This window comes from Micromys minutus, assembly GCF_963924665.1.
Source record: "Micromys minutus genome assembly, chromosome: 2".
Classification (NCBI taxonomy): domain Eukaryota; kingdom Metazoa; phylum Chordata; class Mammalia; order Rodentia; family Muridae; genus Micromys; species Micromys minutus.
In genome coordinates, this window is record NC_137971.1 from 52782538 (window position 1) to 52805369 (window position 22832).

Below are 22832 nucleotides of genomic sequence, written 5' to 3' on the forward strand. Positions count from 1 at the left end.
AAGACAGCCCTGCAGGGAGGGGGTGATGCTGCTGGGGACAGGATGGGTGGGAGACAGAGGTTTGGAGAACTCAAACTGGGAAGAAGGGGTTTTGGCCCTCCTCAGCATCCTTGAAGCCAAAGAATTCTGACAGCTGGGGGTAGCTGAGGGTAGAGCTGGGCCTTAGTCATAGAGACCTTACATGCATTGTGGTTACAGGACAATGTGCTCGCATGCACAGGACCATGCATACACATGTGTTTGCACGGCCTTGGCATGGCTACACATGTACACAGCTGGGTGTCCCAGCAAGTTCACACCTGTGCCCACAGCTGCAAAAATGAAGCAAACGGCTCCTCAGAACATCCAGCCTGGGTCCAGCTGGGAGCCCAGTTCTCTCTCCTAGCAGATGCCTGACCTGAACATCTGGCTACATCTGCCCTCAAGAAAGGAACCTGGAACCCGGGTCTAGGCTGGAAGGGCCAGCCCTGCCTGAGTTTTGCAGGCAGCAATTCTGAAGCCTGTGCAAGGGCACCTGTGGGGGTAGGCTCTCTGCTTACGGCCCAGTTTGTTGAGGATGTCTCTGACTTCAGTCCCAGCTCCTAGGTCCTCACACTGATCGGATCACACACCCCAGGCCTGGGTAAACGAGGCGACGGGTCCGTTGCCACAGGACAAGTTTCTTTTTGTCACATCTTTCTCCAGTTACCCGCCACAACTTTTCTGATCTCCGCCACGTTCAGAACATTCTCCAGAAGGATTTACTTTTCCCTGTCTCTTCCTACATCACACCCCTTTCTCCTACACTCTCATCCCCAGGATCCCAGCCTCCACCTCTCCTGCTTATGCCTCTGTTTCCTCTGTGTCAGGGGTCTCCTGCCCTAAGAATTGTCCCCCTATTGGTCTTGGGTCTCATTGCTTTCAGCTTCCCCCGTCTCTGCATCTCCCATCAGTGTAGCAGTGTCTCTATCTTGCCACCATCCCTTGGGTGGTCTAGCCTCCCTCCTCTCCCTCTGTACTGTATCCTGGGGGTTGGCTGGGTTGGAAGCCAGGTCTGGGGTCTGTGACCAAGGCCAGGAAGGAGAACCCAAGCAGACATGATATTTACGTTGGGACTTCAAAGTGGAGCCCAGGCTGTGGTGGGGGTGGAGGGGGGCTGGCAAGCAAAAGCCAGACTGAGGTCAGATCATGCTCCTCCCCAGTGAGGGTCTCCTTGGTGACACACACCTCCCCCGTGGGACTCCAGACCCAGAGTAGGGATGGAATGGTCTATTTTGGTGCAGCGTTCCAAGAAAGGCACTTCCTGTACCCTCACCCTGCCCCCACTCTTTCTTCCTGTCACCCTGCAGCTGAGTCTGGGCAGCTTGGTTTCCCCCACCCCCCTGTAAGCATCCCTCAGTTGGGAACACATGGATTTCTGGCGATGGCAGGAGTAACCATCTCAGGCCCCCGGCAGGCAGCTCATGCATTCTCACTTTGCAGCAAAGGCTTTTCCCGGCAGGGCAGGCAGCGTGGGTCTGTAACCCTCCCAGCCCCATGTAATGGGACCAGGCAAGTCTGGCCTTTCCTAACCTTTAGAATCCACCAAGCAGCCTGCCAGCCTGAGCCTGGAGGATCCAAGACGGACTGAAGGTCACCTCCCCAGCTAAAGACATCCAGCTGCTAAAGCGGGGTGTGGGGGGGATTCAGGCCTGGAGGGCAGGGCTGATTGTCTCATTCCACAGCTCAGCCTAGGGGCCTAAGTCCTACCCAGGGGAACTCCAGGAAGGGCCACCACCATGACACTCGGATCCAAACCCCACTCAGGTCCCCAGAGCTCCATCTCCTCCAGTGTTCTGCCCCATCCTCCAGCTTCTCTAGTGAATCAGGCTGGAATCTGATGAGCTCAGGCTGCCCCGCCCAGCCTGCCTGCCTCAGCTCCTGCCTAGCCCGTGAGGTCACCGCACCCTTTCAAGGGTCTTCCCAGCAATTCAGTCTTCTCAGGGGGCCCCACCAAGGGCTGTGTGGGGAACTGAGGCCAGGATAGGCTAGGCTGGGTAGGAGATATTAGGAGATTGGGGTTGGATCTCCTGTTCCTGCTCCAGAGTATAAAAACATGTGAGTTGTGTATGTTGTGGGGGTGTTTACACTTCCAGGGTTCAGGAGCAGGAAGTAGAAGCTATTGGTATGTCTCTAGGAGCTTGGATGTAACTGTGTCTGAGTGGTGACGTGTGTGTTGGTGGCACACCATCCCCATGTGTGTCCTAGTGGTGTCTGGGTGTGCCTGTTAATCTTGGGAATGCCTGGGCACTATGCTTACCACCTGGGATAGCAGCACTGCTTTGCTTTGGAATGTGGGTCAGAGTGTTACCATGCTCTAAGCTGTGGGTGTGAACACAGCTCACAAGGCCACAGTAGGAAGTTAAGGAGGGGGAGGAGGGTGGGTCAGACTTGAGTCTCAGTGACTGCTGTTTACTCCACCCCTCAGATCATCTCACAGGAACCTGAGCAAGCAGCCCTTTCTTCACCCTATTCCTGAGCCCCCTTTCCAGTGATGCCTGGTGTCTTTTATCACCAGTTGGCCATTCATGCCTTGGGGCAGCATCAGCCGAGAAGAGCTCCTGGTGTAAGGCTGAAGTGGGGTGCACACACCCCACAGTAGAACAGTAGAAAAAAATGAGCCAGCACCAGGAAGGAGCAGAGAGAACAGGTCTCTGTGAAGTCTTCCCAGACCATTCTGCGTCATCCCACACACAGTCTTACAAGTGCCAGTTCCGGCCAAGGCATTGTTCTAGGTCTCCAAGGCCTTCGGGGAAGGAGGCCTGTTTGGCTTTGGCACATTAGTGAGGAAGACAGACAATAAGAAACTCACACGTATAACTGGGGTGACTTTAAGATGACAAATGGAACATTACCATGCAAGGAAGTGATGTGTTTGCTTTCAAGACACCCAAGCTACTGGTCAATGTCCCTGACCTGCACCACAGCAGTGGACACTGGACGAGGTGCAGCACAGCTCAGAGCTTTGAATTCTAGGGCACGGGAGATGTAGGAAGGATGGAGTCCTCAGGATGCAGTGGTTCAGTTACCTGCCAGATCACAACACTTGGTACTGAATCTCTCCTTATGCCACAAAATACACATACTCCTCTTTTGAGATGGGGAGGAAGGGGCAAGGATCTTACTATGTAACCCAGGCTGGTTTCCAATTATGTAGCCAAGGATGTCCCTAAACTCCTGATTCTTCTGTCTCAGTCTCCCAAGTACAAGGATTACAGATGTGTGCTATCATGCATGACTTTGTTTGTTGAGAGTAAGGATAAATGATTCTTTCTCTCTGGAAGGCATGTGTTGGAGTTTTAAGTTCTGTAACAAGCCACTTACCTGAGGAAGGCCTCAGGTTCCTATTTTATATCATGGAGACATCAGCAGGAAAAAAACAAGGTGGGGATATTAACTAAGATAGTATCTAAGATATTACCACCACCCCTGCCTGGTGGGTCTGCCACTGAACTGTGCTCATAGTGATTTGGCTTTGATAGAAGAAAAGGTCCAAAAAGCAGGCAGGGCCAGCAGTGCTCCTTTGAGCCATGGCTGACTTCTAGGAGCCCAAAATTAGAACTGACCACAAGAAGGAAGGGCCTGTGGAGGTCCCAGGAACCTGGTTCCCATGAGAGGAGCTCCATATCCTGTCCCTGGGGTTGTCTTAGTACCTCCTGCAGACATTCCAGATCCTTCCCCTGGGACTGAGTGCTACACATCCTGTGTCTCAGTCCCAGGAACGGCCTTCCTACCCCACCCCACCCCAGTCCCTGGTTTCTAATTATCAAGCCTCAGTCAGTGGACACCTTTTATTGAGCACCTGTCGAGTGCTCCATCTTGTACAAAGGATTAGGGAGGAAGGGAATAAACATAACAAATAAGGGGCCATCTTGTTCAGAGCCTTGAAGATCCAGCAGATGTATCTGTGGCTTCTCCTGGCTGGTAGAGAAAAGGAAAAAAGAACCAGGCCACCCTCCAGGTGTTAGGGACCAGAAAAACTTGCCCCTTATCACACACTTTTCCCTCCTGAGGTGGGGCATAGAGTGGGGAAGGAACATTGGCGGCCTAGTGGCTAGCTTGGAATCCTACACTGGCTAGATGTGGATCTGAAAGTGTACCTCCCTGTTGGTACACGTATTACATGTAAGTTGGTGCCCTGGTGCTCAGAGGCCCAGGAGAGCACCTCTGAGACCGGCTGTGGTCCTCCTTCTTTGTCTGGAAACAATTCTTTCCTAAGACTTTCTGACTGCAAGTGGTCTCTGCCCTGCACTTCCCAAGCCGAGGTAAGAACGTAAGGCCGGTGACTGTCTACAGTCCCTCTAGCCGCACCTCTCCCACCGCTCCAGGCGGGGTTGGGGAGTGAAGGGAGTGGGTGACTCTCTGCAGCTTCTTGGGCTGTATACGCCCTCTTGTGGCTATTGGTGGGTATTTTTCTCTGCTCAGATTCGGAGTGGGTTTCCCTCTAGGGCTCGTTGCCCTGGCCTGGAGGGCTAGTTTGCTGGGACGTCTTGGGAATTACCCATCTTGCACTGCAGTGGGACCCCACAAGCTACACCATGCCTCGTTATCAAGCTTTAGAAAGGGCCCAAGGAGCGGGATACAAAGGCAATGTTTGTGGAGCACCTTTCTCTGTTCTGAAAACATCTCTTCCTGCTAGTATGCATTATTTTTCAGGGTCCAACTTCCCAGAAATACTTTAGGGCCTCAGCATATTTTTGATCTTGAAAAAAGACGAACACAGATGCTTTCCCTCCTGTGGTCTGACCTCCAGAGCAATGACCATCTCTGACTGGGGAAGAAGTCACAGGTGAGGGAGGCACCCTACGGACCGCCATGACTGCTAACACCCCTTCTTTCCTCTTTCCCCTGCCTAAGCTGAGCTGCCATCCAGCCATGTAGGTCCTGGGTCACTCCAGGAGCCCTGCAGAGCGGCAGTCATACTCCTTCTTGGCACAGCAGATGCTATGTCTGGGAAGAGCTGTTGGTTTGGGGAACTTTGCTGCCATTCTGCTGGATGGGCTAGGGGCAGTGGCAGACGCCACAGAGAACTGTGTGTGGGTGGTAAAGGAAGCTTGGCACTGGGCAGTGTGGACTTAGAGGCTCCTGGAGGCCCAGGTAACCCTTTTGGCTCCTCCTAGCTACTCTTCCAAAGCCTGTTTTCCCTCTGCCTTTTGCTCTTCTGGTTGCATGTGACTCCCTCTGGCCAGATCCTTACCTTCTTGGTCAATAGTTTTCTCAGGTTTCCCCTCACCATCTGGACCCCCTTTCTCTTCCTCCCATGCTCCTGCCTCTGGCCTCTCACTGCCTGTCTTTGCCTTCTCTCTTGCAGCCTTCTGGGTCTCGGGGCGCTCTGCCCGGCGATAGATGAGGTAGCCAGTTGCAGGAAGCCTGTGGGCCAGGGCTTCAGGGGGCAGGCGATGGTACCCCTGGTCCTTGTAGAGGAAGAGGCCAAATGCATCCGGTTGGGTCACTCGGAACTTGGTGGCACAGAGTTGGCTCAAGGTGGCAATCGAAGACCCTGGGGGCACAGCCAAGGTCTTGGAGGTGCAACCTGTGCTGGGGTCCTGGTAGGCTACTCGGAGGAGGTGCTGTGCGGAAAGCAAGAACAAGTCCTCAGCTCTGTTTAGTTGTCACCTCCAAAGCACAGGGAACGGGCTGAAAGCGGTGCAGTGATAGTGGGGTGGTGCACATCCATGGTAGATCTGACTGACTTGTGGGCTCCGAGGGGGACATTGGGGCAGGGAGAAATGTGTTTGGGCTAGTGGTATAGGTACAAAGCCAGCCAGAGGGAACTTTAAGGAAAGATTTATGAGAAGAGTCCACTGTGTGCTTAGCTCTCTCCATAACTGTTCCTGGAGCTACCTGCCTAGAACTATTCCCTCATAGTTCATCAGTACACCTACCCTTCATGGCAACCCAGGTGCCCATTTTAGAGATGAGAAAACCAAGGCATAGACAAAAAAGTGAATCTGGGATCTGGCTACAAACTCTGGATTCATAAGCAAGACTGAGCAGGTTGAAGGTCAGGAATGGTGTACCCTGGCCAAGATCCAAATGGGAGCACAGACTGAAGTTCAAGGACAAGGAAGGTTGAGCCTTAGCTGGTGCTAGGGCCCAGGAAGTAGCTGTCACTCTGCTGACAGTTTCTATCTCCTCATCTGTAAAATGAGAAAAACAACGACCCTGTTCCTGCAGTTTCTGTGACGATTCAAGGAGGCTGCCCTGAAACTCAGTCCAGTGCCTGTCCCATGGAACACATTCTCCTGGGGGACTGCTCTGATACTCAGCCCTTTATTTCTGTTGTAGGCTGATGCAAGGCTAGAGGAACTGTGCTGGGTAATGTCAGATTCTCTCAGAGCATGGCCAGTCGGGGAAAGCTGTGGGGCAGGGCCCCTTACCTGAAAGTTGTGGGTGGCCGGCAGGCGGCGCTGTTCCCAGAGGGCCAGAGAGCGCTGGAGCTCCTGTGCGGGGCTGAGTGGCAGTGCGCGGGCCTGGCTGAGGCCACCCAACAAGGCCAGGCTGGCTGAGAGGCTGGTCAGGTAGTAGCCGCCTGGGACACAGGATACATAAAATGCACCTCAGGTTGGGGCAGGGTGTCCTGCCTTTCCTTCCTTGATTACTAAGGACTTGGTAGCAGCTAAGAAGCCCCAGTTTCACCCAGATAGGAAGTGAGGGAACCCTTACTTTCTCCAGTGAGCAGGGTGGGTTCCAGGAGCTCCGACATATACTCAGCTTCTAACAGGAGGTCAGGAAGGTCGCACTGGGCCAAAACAAGGCTCAGCAGAGGCAGGAACTCATCAGCGCCTGCATTCTCCCCTGTGGAGACAAGGGAAGAAGGAAGTTCCAGCCTCAAGAGGCCCAAAAGTCCAATATCCATGCTAGACAGTGACCCCTCCCCTCCGCCTGCTATACCCTAGGTAACTAGGTAACAGATCAGGACCATCGTAGCAACCTCAGAGAAGGTTACAGGGAAGAAAGACAACATTTTCTAGAGTTCCTGGAATGGAGAACTGGATCCTCCTATGTCGTTTGCAGCTCTGGGGTTCTGGGACCGGCTCCCTGTGGTAGTGCACAGCCTATACTCTGAAAGAGTGGAGCAGGGGAAGGTTGTAGTGGGGGGGTCATACCTGCCTGGGTTTTCAGGGCTGTGTATAGCAACTTGCAGGCCTGCAGAAGCCACTTGATCTGGGCACTAGGTGAGTAGGCCCGAAGGAGCTGCAGCAGCTTCTGCCGCACCTGTTCGGTCTCCACTGGGGAAGAAAGGTTCTGGTGGGACCCGAAGGCTCCAGGGCCCTGGGTCCGAGCCACGTGGAAGCCCTCAGCTAGGCGGCTAAGGGAACCGTCGGTGGAAAGCCGGCGCCGCAGGCGGGCAGCTAGAATGGGTCGAAGAGGTTTGAGAACAGAGCGATGCAGGGACTTCTCCAGGACCAATTCTGCCAGAGGAGAGTAGTTGCAGTCAGGGGAAAGAAGCCTGGAAGAGCAGGAGTCCCTTGGGCAAGACAGGAGGTGGGGAGGGAGAGATGGAATTCTGAGAAGGGGCGGGGGTGGGGCGCAGGGGAAGCAGCACTGCCTTCATTAGGCGCCCAAGGCAAGGAGAGATGGAGACAAGAAAGGATGGAGAGCAAGGGATATGAACCCGTGGAGACCAGGGCTCGGCCTTACCCAGCCGCTCCGGTGGTAGCAGCTTCTCAGGGCCCAGCTCAGCGCTCAGCATGGCCCGTGCTCTGCTCAGGGCCTGGCGGATGCCCTGCAACTCCCGGGGCTCGGGACCAGCCCGAACCTGGGTCAGTAGGTCCTGCACTAGCTGACCCACAGCTGTGTATCGGTTTTGCATTAGCATTGTGGCTGCCCGGCCCACCTGCCTCTCCGGTGCCAGCAGAGAGCAGAAAGCAGAACTCATGGACCGGAGCAGAGGCCGCCGGTGCCTTGGGCGGCTTAGGCGTGGGGAGGTGGTAGGGCTTCCTGAAGAACCCTCTTCCTCTGAGCTGCTTGGGGAGCAGCAGTCCACCTCCTGAAGTGAAGGTAGGGGAGGAAGACTAGGGCCAGCAGCACTTCCTGGCACACGATACCCCACTGAGCTCTCCCTCTGCTGCAGCTGTCGAGGGGGCAGTCTTTCCGTTTGGTTGGAAGATGTCCCTGGCAGTTCCGGGACTGGGGGAGGCGGCACAGCAGGTGGAGACAGGGGGCTGGAGGTCTCTGTGGACACACGCACTTTGAAACTCCTCTTGAATTTCTCACGTTTGGTGGGGCCCAGATCCCCGGGAAAGAGGGGGTTGAAGAAGCAGAGGGCAGCACCAGTGCCCTGATCCAGCTCTTGAGGGGAGCGAGCCTTCAGCCGGGGTATCTGCGGAGCTTCCGGAGGCCTCTGTTGGTTCTTGGTGTTGAGAGAGGAACTCCAGAACTCTATCAATCAGAAACCAGTCGGGGCCTCAGAGCTGGCTCTGGAGGGTGCCCACAAAGAAAAATCTTGGTTGCTCTTTCTTTCCCCATTTGGCTTCTATGTGTCCATCTGTGTAAAAGGCTACGGGGAACCCTTACCCATGCCCAGATGGGAGATGGCCTCCAGCTCTTTGTGGGTGGCTGCCTGGTGAATGGCTCTGGGGAGTCGGAGAGGGAGGAGAAGAATGTCCCTAAGGTCAGAGCAAGGAGCAGTCAAGAGTGAGTGGTGCTCAGACACAGAGGGTGGGCAGTCCCTGGAGGCAGGTCCAGGGGTCACCAGGTGCCCTGAAGGCAGACTCACCTGGTATGGCAGTAAGCACAGATGAGCTGGACCAGGTCCGGGAACATAAGCTCTGAGCCCTCCAAAGAGACGCCTGAGAGACACCGGGAGTGAGGCTGTTCTCTGGGGACCTCCCTCCCCTGCCTGTCTTCCAGCCCCTTCCCTCAAGGCCACCCTCCTCACCGCCAGGACTCTCTTGGATATAGTGGCTGGAGACAAAAGAGGGGCCACTAGCTTCTGGCAGCCGCACACACAGTGCCTGGCACTGGCGAGTGTTAGATTTCCGCACCAGAAAGGTCTGCGAGTGAACAAGATTAGGAGGCTCAGGACCTCCATGCCCAGGCCCTTTCCCTCCCATCCTTGGCCGGCTAGACTCTGAGGAAAGGGAGAGACTCACCCCCGGAGGCTCTGTCCTCAGCACGTGCAGTGCGGCTGCAGCGTTGGCCCGCAACTGTAACCACACAGGCCGGGTGATCAGCAGCCGCTCCCGCAGGCTCACAGTACGTGCTGGTGGCTGGGACCCGCCTACCTGCACCCCTCTGGCATCAGGTGTGTCATACAGGGGGTCTGGAGAAGGCCTGGGGGGCAGACACCCAGACCTGAGCAGGGGTCTGGGGTGAACACCTCTCCCCATTTTGGGCTTCCCATCTATCCTGCCCTTACCAGCTTCTCCTATAACTGCCCTCACCCCCGCCCCCCACCGGCACCTGGCTGATCTCCCAACTTTACTAACTTTTCTTTCTGTTGGTACCCAGGTACACAGTTCAGGCTGGTGGCTCCCAGAGGGTGTGCTCCGGTCTCACCAGGGTCTTCCATGGCTGGGAGCTCCTTCAGCTTCTCCTGGGACTCAGGAAGAGAATCCAACCCCCAAGGCACAGGCGTGCACATTCCTGGTGAGTAACACTTCCTGAAGGCGGTTCGCCCTGTCACACCCCGCCAGTTAACCCTTGTATGTCCACTCCATGTAGCCAGTGTCCACCTCTTCTACTCTTGGCCCAGTCTTCAGTGGTAGGAGCCAGCCCTCTATGCTAGTGTCATTATCAGGGCCCCAGCTGTGGGAGGACCACCTCCACATAGCACTTTCTGCAGCCTCCTCACACTATGCAGTGGGGTAGGGAGGGGTTAAGCAGGGCCAACCAAGTTCCCACAGGCCCAAGCCGCACCTCTGGGTCACCTTAAGAAGTCTGTGGTCACTGGCTCATCTGCTCCAGCCTTGGGGGTGGGGGTGGGGAGAAGGTCAGCCTGTGGGAGAGCACCCCCTACTGGTTACAGATGACTCATTCTTGAACCTAACTTGGGTTTTGTGATTTTAGGTTGCTATGGAGAAAGGATGCTGTGTCTCCATGGAAACTAAGCTCTTTGCTTAACTGAGGTTCTGGGGGTGGTTCTGACACTCACTGTTAGCCAGAGGGGGAGTGTGGCTGTGAGGTCGACAGCACATGGTGCTGCTGCTAGCTGCCTCCCACACACAGGCCCTGCTAGCTAGCCTGCCTTGCCAATCTGCCAAGTGTCTGGGGCAGGTGCAGACATAACCTGGTCTCCAGGCATGTGCAAAAGCTCCTTCACCACCCAAGGCCACGTGCTTCACCTCTTTGCCTCTGCCATGTGTAACTTCCTGCTCTGGTCCCAACTTCCTCTCCCTAGGCTTTTCTCTAAGTCACAATGTCCCAAACTACAGGGACCCCAGAAAAGTCTGTCTTAGGTGCTTTCCACAAAAGCCTTGATTCCCTTGTAAGATGCAGCAGCCACACACCAGTCATATCAAGGTCCCAGGATAAGTTTTATTCCAGTTTTTGGAATCTGAGAGGCAGACACCAGAAATGGCCCTGAGAAAGCCTGGGAAGCCATCATCCCCAGCAGCAGTTAGGATGGGCAAGACTCAACATGTCTCTGGCTCCAGAGTCCTTCCTGCAGTAGGGCCTGGCTCCTGGCTCAGTGGCTGAGGGCCAGGGTTGAAAGTCAGGAGGGTGGCTTCTTCAACTCTGGATGAGGCCTGAGGAAGTTACTCTTCGGGTGGGTGTGGGCTGGTCAGGGATGGAGACAACAGTCTTGCTTGTCCAGGTCAGCTTCAGGGCCACAGTTATACAGATGCCAAGGAGAGGAGTCCAGGCCAGTGGTGGCAGAGGGTGGGTCAGGGGACAGCAGTAACACTGGAGAGCTACTAGGCAACCCCCTGCCTTTGCAGAGAGATGTTAATCCTGTGTGTGGTACCAGCTGCTCCAAGGGCCCTCCAAGAATAAATGCAGGGTCAGGGTCCTAGTAGATAACAGGAAAATTGCTGAAGGAAGCTGAACCAAAATGACACCCACCACCTCCTGAAGGCACTGAGGGAAGTGCCTTGCTCCCCTCATCCATAAGGGTTTCTTCTTCCAGCCCTCTCTCATCACCCTGCCTGGGGCTCCAGGCACGTTTGCTTTCTTGTGTTGAGCTTGGGACTGGGTTCTTGCCCATGCTAGGCAAGCACACTACCACTGAGCTACATGTCCACTGCGCTGCATCCTTCCTACCTCTCCATGTCCTTGCTCCCTCAGCCAAGAGCTTCTCCAACCTGGTTCCTAGTCTCCAAACTCCCACAAAACCCTCCAAGTCAGATCTGGCTACCACTTCTGACAGGACCATGTCTGTGGTTCTTACCGTCTGCTTTTCTCTTCTGAGGGGACACTGCTGCCCTGGCCTGGGTGGAGAGAAGAAAGGTCCCTTAGAGTCCATTTTAGCTTGCCGAAACTGCCTCCCCACAGTCCAGGATAAAAGCTGCTCTGAGTCATGAGGTATAAAATTTTTTTTCTGTACCAAGCCCCAAGGTGTTTCTGCTTGGAGGTCTACCCAGCAGCCCCCCTCTCCTCTGAGAGGAGACAGGAACAGGGCTGGCACAAACATCCTTCCTCTAGGACCATAAGCTTCCACAGAGTCAGGGTACCTGGGCTGAGATGTTGCTGAGGAGCAAGCAGAAAACTGTCTGGGCATCCTTGGATACTAGCGCTGGCACAGGGGCCGGGTGAAAGGAGTGGGGAGTGGGGAGGATAGGGTTGGGAGGGGCAGAGCGGGGTGGTGTAAGCAGGCAGCAGTGGACCTACCTTTTTGATGGCCGTCCAGTCTTCCAGGATGTCGATCTCCTGCAGCATGTACACAATGTATGGGCCCACACACGGGTCAAGGAAGCAGGACGACCGCAGAAACGCAACAGGCTCCCCTGCAGGCCATGCACCCACTACTTAATAGAGCTGGCACTTGGAGCCCCTGGAGGTGGTGCTGGAGCCTTTTTTGTTTTTTTGTTTTTTTTTTTTTTTTGAGACATGGTCTTTGTGGTCCTGGTCCTGGCTGGCCTCTGCCTCCTGCCTCAGGGACTCTAGTTCTTGGCCAGTGTGAGAACTGTATTAGGCATGAAACCCTACCCATTGTCCTCATTCTCACTCTTTCAGCTTACCAAGGCCCAGCCCACCCTTAGGGCCCCTGCACCTGTTACTGACAGTTACTGGCTATCAATACCCGGCTTACTGGACCCTTCCTCACCTAAAAGTGGATCCTGGCCTCTTCCCTCCCGGTAACACTGTCTGAGCTCTGTATCTGAAATCTACTTCTACCCACAGTGGTTCAATGTCTCTCCTTCCCGCCTCCATCCTGAGGTGGTCCCAGGGCTAACACTAAGGCAATGGAGGACCTCAGTACTATGCTGTGCAGCACAGAAGTGTCAAAGACAGTGTGTCCCTCAGCACGCTCAGCACAGAAAGGAACCACAGGCGTGGGGGTAGGGGTGGGGGAAATGGATCAGGAGAGACTTTAGAGATAGCACCTGACATAACACCATGAAACAAGACAGGTAATTGTGACAAAGGGGATGAGCAAGGCCTGGGTAGGAATGGCTGAGACAGCATGGGGCACCAGGACATGGACGGGAAGCAGAGGGGTTTCCAATGCTGATCTTTCCTCAGGAAATTATTAGGAGTTAATGAGCTGAGCTTGCTGTTTCTTTCGGGACTGCTGGTCTCAGGAGGACTTAGAATGCAAAGAAAATTCTGACAAACGGACACTTTCATCAAATGGCCACAAATGACGGTAGCTTGACTCTGTCCCACATGATCATTCTAATCTCCCTGAGTCTAGGGCCTGTGTCATCCTGCCCAGTGTCAGGCAACCTTGAGCGGAAGGATACCGGAAACGAGGGGTGCCTTCTTCCTCTTGCTGGGTGGCACCGAGTCCCAGGTCTTTGAGCTGCCCCTGCTATGTAGTTTGTCGTCCCACCATTCTGTGCAGAGATACAGTCAGGGCCACGACAGTAACCCACAACCAATTCCTGCCACCCCTGTGGTTCTATCATGGGCAGCCTGGCCTTCCCTCCTTTCCCCATCACCAGCAGGACAGTTGCCCCAACCCTGGGTTAAGGCTAGCAGCCTCGTGGTGCCCTGGTGCAGCCTGGGGGAAGAACATTACCCTTCTTGCTTAAGCCTCAGGTTTTCCATTTGCTCTGTAGACAGGGGATGGAAGAAATTTCCTGACCCCATATGAACACAGACGCCACTACCTGGAGACTATGGTTTTTTATATTGTCCCCACCCTGAATAGGGGGCAAGCAGGGAACCCACTCTGCTTGAGCCCCAACTATATATGAAATACTGAGCTAGACCCTTTCCTGACTCCATGAAGTGGGCTGTTTGACTCCCCTTGTGCAGCCTGGAAAACTGAGGTCCAGAAAGGGGTGGGGCACTTCAGGCTCGGGTCCCCGCCTCACCAGAGCTGATGTCCAGGCTCTGTCGGTCCTCCTCCAGCCTCTGGATCCGCTCCTGCAGCTCCCCAAGCAGTGTGTCATACAGCAGCAGCTTCTCGCTCTGGGAGGGGGATAGCCACTCAGCCATGGGAACTGCTAGACCTCAGCCTCACCTACCTTCCCATGGGGCCCACACTGGCTCACCTCCAGGTGTTGTTTGGCTCCCTGGAGTTCACATTCATACTTATTTCTGATCACATCTAGACAGAAGCCCTTGTAGATCCCTGCAAAAGGGAGAGGCTTTTTTTGGCCTCTGTTTGGCCAGAGGCCCTAGTGTCCCCAAAAAGAAGAGCCACAATAATAGGGTGAACGGGGCAGGGGCAAAGTGGAAGGTGACAGAGGGCTAGTTTTGGGAGCAGAACAGGGCAGCTACAGACCTGCCACCTGAATACGAATCTTTAGGCTCTGCTGCAGCCCTCCAAGGGGCTCTGTGTATTCTGGGGCTCTCTCAGCCCCCACTTCCTCCAGTCGTAAGCGTAGCTGGCTCAGCCGTTCCCTGAACAACCTGGAAGTGAAAAGGCAGCTGTGTGCCCCCGGCTTCTCCAGTGGTTACTTGCAAGTGCCTGTCAAACTGCCAAACACCTGCCCCCCTTTCTGCTCACACTATGGGCACCTACACCCCAGCTGCACAAAGGCCCGCCAGCACTCCCACACTCACTTTTCCTTCAGCTCCGAGAACTGCTTTTCCAGGTCTAGCATCTCACTGACACACTCACTGCGGCGGCGCTCATAGTCCTCATCATCCATCTCTGAGGTGAGAGGGCAATTAGGATGGGTTCTGCAGGGGCAGGCTGCTGCTCGTGTGCGAGACAGACAGACAGACAGACAGGGCTTGCAGGGGCTCACCTGAGCTCTCCTCCTCTGATTCAGTCTGGCTGCCGCTCCGTTCCTCCTCACTCTCATCTGCCTCCCCATTCATCTCAGCTGCTGAATCGCCTTCTGCCTCCATCTCTTCTGTTTCTTTGCCTGAAGGCTGGATGGGCATCTGGGCTCTGGGAGAGGGAGTATGGGCCATTACTAGCCACTATTCACTACTGGAGCAGCCAAGCAGGGAGCTGACAAAACACAAGCCTCAAATGAGAGAGGGGAAATGACTAGCATTACCACACTGAACACACACACACTTGATGGAATTTGCTCCTCTTACAGAATTCTGGGATGCATGGGAATGCTGACCAAGGCTATGAGTCACAATGGGAAAGGTTCCCCACTGTGGATGGGACTGGACCCAAGCTTCTGACTGGACTGGTTCCAACAAGACCCTTCATAGACTGCACTTGAACTGTAAGTTCAGCTCCTTTACCGTACTAAGTGGCCAGTTCTCACCCCATCCCCATTCTTTGCCCATGTTATTATTCTACCCACAATGTCCTTGGCTTTGCTTCCCAGTGTTGTCCCACAGTCCCCTGGCCTTCTCCTGTCCTCAGTATTTCTTCTGCCTATGGTTTTCAGCTCCTTTCTGGCCCATACTGGGAAGTTTAATGTGCAAGTGTTTAGAGATGAGACCTTCAGAATACGCGCACTCGCACATGCACATACACACATGTGTACACACGGGGTGGGGAGGAAGAGGGAGAAGAGGGCATATACAGAGGTCTGAGGACAACTTGTACAACTCCTATCATGTGGATTCTTGGACTGAACACTGGTGGCAGTTGCTTTTACCTGCTGAACCATTTGGTTAGCCCAAGATTGGATGTTTGGATGATGAGGTCTGCCCTCTAGTGTACTTATGGCCTTAATCAACAGAGGGTTCCTGAAAAAATGAGCCTTTCTCCTCCACCTCCTTAAATGAGGTGCTCTAGCAAAAAGATTCTCGTGAGACACAGGCTCATCAACCTTGTCTTCCCAGCCCTAGGACTCTAAGAAATACATAGTTTTTACATTATGTGTATGAGTGTTTTGCCTATACCTGTGTCTTTGCACCATGTGTGCAGTGTCTGCAAAGAAAGTATCAGATCTCTTAGAACTAGAATTGCAGATAGTTGTGAGCTGCCATGTTGGGACTGGGAATGGAACCTGGGTCCTCTGGAAGACCAGCCAGTGACATGGCTCAGCGGGTAAGAACACTGACTTCTCTTCCTGAGGTCCTGAATTCAATCCCAGCAACCACATGGTGGCTCACAACCATCTGTAATGAGATCTGATGCCCTCTTCTGGTGTGTCTGAAGACAGCTACAGTGTACTCATACATAAAAGGAAAAAAAAAGAGAAGCCAGGTGTTAGTAGTGCATGCATTTAATCCCAGTGCTCTGGAGGCAAAGGCAGGTGGATCTCTGAGTTCAAGGCCAGCTTAGCCTACAGAGTAAGTTCCAGGACAGCCAGGGTAAACCCTTCTGGGGGTGGAGAGGGAAAAGCAGGGAAGTCTGAGAAGGTTTCTAGCTTATATGAGGTCTTGGTCTCAATTCCCAGTACTGAGCCTGAGGAGTTTCATACACATAATCCCAACCTTCTACACACTTGCAGGTCTGCAAAAGTTCTAGGCCATTCTGGGTTAGATAGTGATGCTCTGTCTTAAACACAAGAGCAGTCTGTCTGGGGCAGAGGTCAGCGGTAGAGCTGCTTGAAGAGGTACCTGGCTGGGCTAGATCCCTTTGGAAATAAAACAAACAAAATAAAGCCAGGTGTGGTGGTATAGGCCTGTTATTTTAGCAATCAGAGGCAGGAGGATTACTACAAGTTCAAACCCAGCCAGAAATACAGAGTTAGTTTCAGGCTGGCAATAGCTGGTGAGGCTGTATCAGAAACTTATTTATTCCAAATGAATGAGTAGATCAAAGAATGAATGCAGAAATGTTAAACCCGGCCCAGTTTACTTCATTTCTTACTGTTCTCTGGGCTGTCTGCACACTAGCTGTCCTGACTCTCAGCATTTGGATACCCAGAACTCACACTAAAAACCACTGCGGCAGATCACATCAGCTTCCTTGTAGCCCAAGCCAACATTTTTCAGTGCTTGCCTTAGACCTTTCAGAAACAATAAACTCTGCTAAGCCACTCCCTCCACCTTTTTTCTTGCTTATCTAGTATTTACTAAACACCTAATATATGCCAGGGACCAGCAGTGGATTGTGGCAGATGCTATACTGTATGACAGACACAGTCTTTGGCCTTGAAGAAATAACAAATTCCCGGGAGAGAAGGCAAAGAAACAGACCTTTATAATGGTGTGAAGAGATTCAAACTAAGGTGCTATGGGAGAAGTGTCTACACAGGATCTGAAGCTTGCTGCTACAGTGACAGCTTCCAGAGGGAGACAGACTAGGTGAGGACCAGGCCGACAGGAACATTCCTGGCAGAGTGAAGAACAAGTACTAAGACCTAGAAGTGAGAAAAGGGACCAGGGACATGGGTGTATAAGCCTCCACTAGACCTAGGCTCCACTACCTACATATGGCAAGTTGTTTAGGCTTTGTGTTCTGACTAGTCAGACAGAAACGTGAGACAAGGTCTTTGTTGGAATTCCCAAGATCAACAAAGGAGGCAGGGGGAGAAACCTCTGTAGAGTAGATTGAAAAATCCAAAAGTTAGGGTGGAAGGTATTTTCAGAATGAAGAGACATGAGAGATCGATGCTGTCAGATCACCTGAGAGAGAATAAACCATCTTGGATGTAGAAGCTTCTAGTTCATACTGGTGTTACTGGTGATATTTCTACATCTCTGGTTGCTGCTCTGTAAGTGTTCCCCGTCAGGTAGGTACACACTCCCTCCCCCAGAAAGTTTTTTTTTTTTTAATCTCATCTTCTCCCATTCTCTTGTCTGTCCACCTGGTGAAATGTGGGTGTTTCATCAGGACAGGGGCTGAAACCTGTCCTATTCACCTAGTGCAGTACCAGCTCATTTGATGACTGGAGATTTCTAAACATGAATTAAACAAAGAAACCTTTGTAGTACAGAAATTGGCTTTTACTTCTTGGTAACACTTCTTGGTGTGGTGGCCAACGCTCCTTCACACCCATTCAAGTAATTATAGTGCCAGAGCTGCAGGAGCGTTTAGTAGCATTTCCTCCTGCTTTGAAAATCCAGATCTTCAAAACAATCTCATCGTTCCCCTTCTCAAGCCTCAGATCCCCTCCGCACTGACAATTCCTTTTCACCGTGGTATATATGCTTTGTAAAACGCAGGGTGAATTCGTTAAATGAAGTCACAACTGTCCCTCCTTATCCCGGGTACAAATAGGGGGTATACCGTTGCTAAGGGAGTGGAAGAGGCACATTGTAAAGTGCGGAGTACATGAAATTTCTCTTTACAGACGTATAAGCAACCCCAGAGCAAACCACCAGGGAAAGCAGACCCCAACCCCCACCAAACACTGGGAACAAACTCTGCAGCGCAATGGAGCATCCAACCCCGATCCACCCTCAGAACCGCGGGCTCCTCTCAGGCCAGCGCGGGAGCAGGGCCGACTAAGTCTCTGCTTTGGCTCCGACCCGGGACGGCCAACCCAGCGCCAGGCGTGGTCATACGCACCGCAGGGACTGGGGTCTCCGGCCTCACGTCAGAGACTCCCGGGGAGCTGTCGGACCTAGGACGTGAACGCCGCCGCCGTTGGTCTCCCGGACAGAGCTGCGCAGGACCCTCTTTCTCCTGGAGGTGTCGACGCTTCCGTGTGCGTCATCAGGAGGCGCCCATTGTGACGCTTACAATGGAACCACCGGTGTCCAGGCATGCCGGGATATGGCGGACGGGTCTCCATAGCAACCGGTCCACAGTCTATCAGGCCTTCAGCCTGTCCTAGTATTGTGGTCTGTGTCCTTGGGTCCACCACTGTATAACACGATGCTCTGGCCCACCACCCATCAGCTTAGGAGAGTAACAGAGCCAGCTGTGGGTGTAACACTCGTTTATTTATACACTCATCCGAAGGCAAATGAGTAGCCCAACCTACTGGAGGGCACAGATCTGGGACTTTAACCCCCAGGGCCTACAGACCCCTTCCTCCTTCAGGGATATCGGAGGGCAGAGGGCGAAGGCATGAAAGAACGGGGAAGCTTACGTTCTACCCCAGTTCTGAGCACTACATTCTATGTTTTCATCTTTCTTTCCAAAAGGTTCGTTTTATTAAATACTCAAGCTTCTCACCTCTAGCCAATTCATACTTTTTGCTCTGCCGCTATCCACCCAACATTGTTAATAATATCAATATCATAATAATAACACTGTAGCGATATTAACAATACTTCACATTTGTACGAAGTTTCCAGGATGTTTTCAAATACAGCGTCTCATCTGAGCCAACAGTTCTGTGAGGTAGGTTTTCAACCTCCCTTTTTACAGACGGGGTAGTGGAGGCTCAGAGAAGTAATAGGATTTGCTCAAGGCCACACAGCTAGTTAGTGGTAAAGCTGAGACTTGCTCCCAGCACCCCATAGTCAAGTCCAGTGTTCCAAAACCACAGCTACCTCTGTAAAGTGAAGGCATGTCCTTACCCCATCAGGCCTGAAGGGCCACATGCTGAAAATTCTCCGACCATGGAAGAAAAGGACTCAGCATCGGTGGGGAGAGTTGGGGTACCTAGCCTTCAACTCCTGTTTGAACTGTCGGTAAAGGATCTTATTGCGCTGGTTTTCAGCCTCCTTTTGGGGATGGAACTTCAATGCTTCCTTGAATCCCTTATGAACCAGAAAACCTTCGTTCAGCACCTCGAAATTAAACCCTGCTATGTGCAGTTCACAAGCCTGGAGAGAGGTGGGGAGGGGGAGAAGGGGAGAGATGGAGGAGGGGAGAGGGAAGACAGGAAGAGGGAGACAGAGAGAGGTCATAATTTAATACTATCCCCAGAGCCAAAATGATCGCCCCTAAAGCATCACTCCACCCTCCTCAGTTCTACACCATCCAACCACTTTCTTCTTGGTTCATCAAATGGTCACTCTACCCCTGACACACATCCATCCCAGTCCCACATGCCCTCTCCCTTTTACGTACCTGGCTGATTCGATTGAAACCATACTGCCGAAAGCGTTCATCAAACGTGGGCACCTTTCCTCCAGCCACATAAAATGGTTCCCAGGGGTCCCTCCAGGGCACCACGTAGGCAGGTCTCAGCAAGCTCTCTTCTGGCAGGTTAACCCAGCGGGAGTAGTTGGTGGGCGCGTGGCAAGGCGTGCACAGCCCATAATAGAAGGGCCGGACTTCGCCCACCTGATAGAGCTGCACTAGCTCGTTCTTGCTCATTGGCATCCGGCGGGCTCGGCGGATTTCAAACGCAGGCACCACTAGGGCTCTGCCATCCCAATGGTTACTCTGATCCAACATTTCCCTTAGGCTTCTCCACAGCCCTTCGCTGGGCACCATGTCCACATCGATCACCAGGGCATAGTTGGCCTCTTCTCGAGCCAGATTTCTTAACAGGTTATTGGGATAAGAGATGTTGGTCCCCAGTGCATAATTAATCCCAGGCTGGGCCACCCTGGCTAGCTTGTCAAAGACCTCTTGGCAGGACCGCAGCAGGGCAAACTCCCCAGGCTCTCGGGGGTCGGGCACAGCGGCCTCATAACGCGAGGGGCACACTAGATGCATGGCGACCCTGGCGCGCATCTCGGGGCAGTGGCTGCTCAGCGCGTAGGCCAGCACCGTGGCCAGCTGCGCCTCTTCTTTAGTGGCCGCGAACACTGAAACGGAGAGCGGACCCTCCCAGCGCTCCAGAAGTCCGGACAGGTGCATTAGGTTGTCCACGCTGGCATGCGTGGCCAAGATGACATCGTTGGGGTCCATGGTGGTCTTCAGTAGACCCCTGTAGACCCGATAATCGCCGCTGGCATCCAGAACGCCTCCGGAGGCCAGTGCGGTGCGGAGTTGAGACTTTACCTGGTCTACGGATCGCGGAGACGGCGGGAAGAACTCGAAATACTGTTCCTGCTCCTCCTGGCCGTGCAGTCCGGAGAGCAGCGATAGGTAGAGCAGCTGCAGCATCGCTACCAACATGAGCGCGGCCAGCAGCAGCTGGTAGAAGGCGCATCGGATGGCGTAGGACATTTGCATGGCTCTCGGGGATCCCGGCACGAAGCAGGGACCACCGGGCCGTAGCCTCTGCCAGCCACCGCAAGCCCGGATTTACCGCAACCTCCCGAGCGCTGCCGAGGCCAGCCGAGGCCAGCCGAGCCCTACGCGCAGCCCCGCCCACCATCCGCCCGCTTGGTGGAGGCGCGTGCCAGCTCGCCCTCTGTGAGAGAGGAGGAGCTACTGCAGCCGTGGTTGTTCGGTGCGCGCTGTGCAAACGCTGAACCTAGCCGCAATCTCTGCGCGTGGTCGGGGACCCCGGGACGCCTTTCTCTCCCTGGGGAACTGGGCGCAGATACTCCCACCCCACCCCCAGCTCTAGCGTGTCCGGAAACTTCGGTGCGCTCGCCTGGTCTTGGGGAATGGAACCCCGGCAGAGCTTGTGCATCTCTAGCGTGATGGCGCGGTTCTCGGTTGAAGTCTTCGTAGAGGAAATTTTAAGAACTCTTTGTTACTGTTTCTTTTTATTCTGAACGTTTCCGTATGAGCCCTGGAGCCATGCATGAAAATATGGAGGTGCGCAGGAGATGGAAGATATGGGAATGTAGAAAGGCCTATAGTATGTGGGACGAGGTGGCCGAGTGGTTAAGGCGATGGACTGCTAATCCATTGTGCTTTGCACGCGTGGGTTCGAATCCCATCCTCGTCGGTCATGTTTTATGGGGAGAAGGATTCTTAATTTTCCACATTCTGCCTGTTGTGAGCAGCAAAGTGAAAAATCCCGGGGTCCGACTCTCTTCAAACTATTTACCCACAGCCCATGTTTCCAGTAGGTCTGTACTACAGCTTTCAGAACCTGGATGGTGATAAGCTCTACCCCGCCCCCCCTTTTTTTTCTCCTAAGTACAGCGTAGAGGTTTTTGCCTCTAAGATTAGAACTCGGATTTTGACCAGCAGGACCTCACTTAATGTTCTCTACAGGAGTGTGATTGTTTAAATCTCTGCTGTTTCCTCTCGCTTCCTTCAGGATGGAAACATCTTATTTACGCACTCCTTGGCCCATCGCATGCGCTGAAACAGTAGGTTTCGAATAGCCCCACAGCAGCCACTTAGTGTTTGTGGATGAATGGAAACCGGTTAGCACAAGTGTGGGGGAAGGGTGGTCCTACACCGCTTCATCAACTGACTTAAAAATACTTGACTTTCTTTTTAACCAAGTCAAGAGATTGGGTTAGGGCAGAACACAGCGCTGGGGTACACTAGGAAGGACACTAAGCGGCAGGGTTGGATTGGGTGGGTGGGTGACTTCCACAGGCTGTAGGGTCATTAACATTCAGGATACCTCCATTTCACAGATGAATACAGTAATCCTCAGGGGCGCCAGCTCTCTGCCAAGGCTATGTTAGGCACTGGGATAGGGAACCTTGCATATACTGGTAGAGAAGAGAGCAGGAGAGGAGAGGTTCAGAACTTTCAGCCCCGGGTTTGTAGACAGAGGGCTCGGAAATCAGACTTGCTGCACTGTGAGAACTTTTGTTTGGTCTGGTTTTAGTTTTTCGAGACAGGGTTTCTCTGTGTAGACCAGGCTGGATTCGTGGTCAGAAATCCATCTGCCTCTGCCTCTCAAGTACGGGCATTAAAGGCGTGCGCCACCATCGTCCGGCTTTGTTTTGTTTTGTTTCGTTTTTTTATAACCTGGTCAATAATTAATAAAAATAACAACTTCTACTGGGCCATAGTGGGGCACGCACTAGGGAGACAGAGGCAGGTAGATTCGAGTCCTGGTCTATAGAGCTAGTTCCAGGACAGCCAGGGCTACACAGAGAAATCCTGGGGACCGGGTGGGGGCGGGCATATCTTCCCTCACTTTTTTTTTTCTTACCGATATATAGCTCAGTAATTCTGTTTTTAATTTTTTTCTTCACCAACAGAACTCTTAGAATAATAGACTTCACAAAATAAACACTACTAAAACAGAACTTTAAAATAAATATATTTTATATGAAGGAAACCCTTGGTGGCTTTTATGAGCTGAGAAAGGGCTATAGTGAGGAAAATAAAATAGGAATGTGGTGGAGTGGGTACTGGTACAGCTCTACTTTACCCTGGGTGACCCTGTTTCTTATTATATTATTATCATTATCATCATCATTATATTTTAAAGAGTACCTTGATATTGAAGTCCAGGATGGGCTTGAACTTGTAAACCACCTCTGGAGTGCTGGAATCAGAAGTGTGCACCAGCACATCTGGATGCTCCATTACCGTTAGTTTATTGTTTGTGGTATTGAGATAGAGGGTGTGGGGATTTTGTTGTCTGTTTTTGAGACAGGGTCTCTCTGTAGTCTTGGCAATCCAGGAATTCACTATGTAAAACAGGCTGGCTTCCGACTCATGAGATTCCAGTTTG

General features: G+C 53.0%; 3 protein-coding genes across 3 annotated transcripts; all 3 read right to left on the bottom strand.

Moving 5' to 3' along the window:
- Positions 1–3886: 3886 nt before the first annotated feature.
- RIN1 (Ras and Rab interactor 1) lies at positions 3887–8998 on the bottom strand. The gene is made up of 8 exons (XM_080913296.1): positions 8903–8998; positions 8741–8813; positions 8539–8597; positions 7663–8403; positions 7128–7433; positions 6685–6816; positions 6399–6550; positions 3887–5588 (listed from the first exon to the last, which is right to left on the bottom strand). Exons 2-8 carry the CDS (start codon positions 8785–8787, stop codon positions 5139–5141), a joined length of 1887 nt encoding a protein of 628 aa, XP_080769422.1. The 5' UTR covers positions 8788–8813; positions 8903–8998; the 3' UTR covers positions 3887–5138.
- Positions 8999–10493: 1495 nt separating this feature from the next.
- BRMS1 (BRMS1 transcriptional repressor and anoikis regulator) lies at positions 10494–16764 on the bottom strand. The gene is made up of 10 exons (XM_080912959.1): positions 16639–16764; positions 14328–14536; positions 14140–14230; positions 13859–13986; positions 13626–13705; positions 13446–13542; positions 12870–12962; positions 11794–11909; positions 11354–11393; positions 10494–10975 (listed from the first exon to the last, which is right to left on the bottom strand). The coding sequence occupies exons 2-10, from the start codon at positions 14494–14496 to the stop codon at positions 10968–10970; spliced, it is 822 nt and encodes a 273-aa protein (XP_080769085.1). The 5' UTR covers positions 14497–14536; positions 16639–16764; the 3' UTR covers positions 10494–10967.
- A 2205-nt stretch (positions 16765–18969) lies between these two features.
- On the bottom strand, positions 18970–20537 carry B4GAT1 (beta-1,4-glucuronyltransferase 1; the record flags this gene model as incomplete). Its single annotated transcript, XM_080911825.1, has 2 exons — positions 19409–20537; positions 18970–19161 (listed from the first exon to the last, which is right to left on the bottom strand). The coding sequence occupies exons 1-2, from the start codon at positions 20462–20464 to the stop codon at positions 18970–18972; spliced, it is 1248 nt and encodes a 415-aa protein (XP_080767951.1). The 5' UTR covers positions 20465–20537.
- Between the last annotated feature and the right edge of the window lie 2295 nt (positions 20538–22832).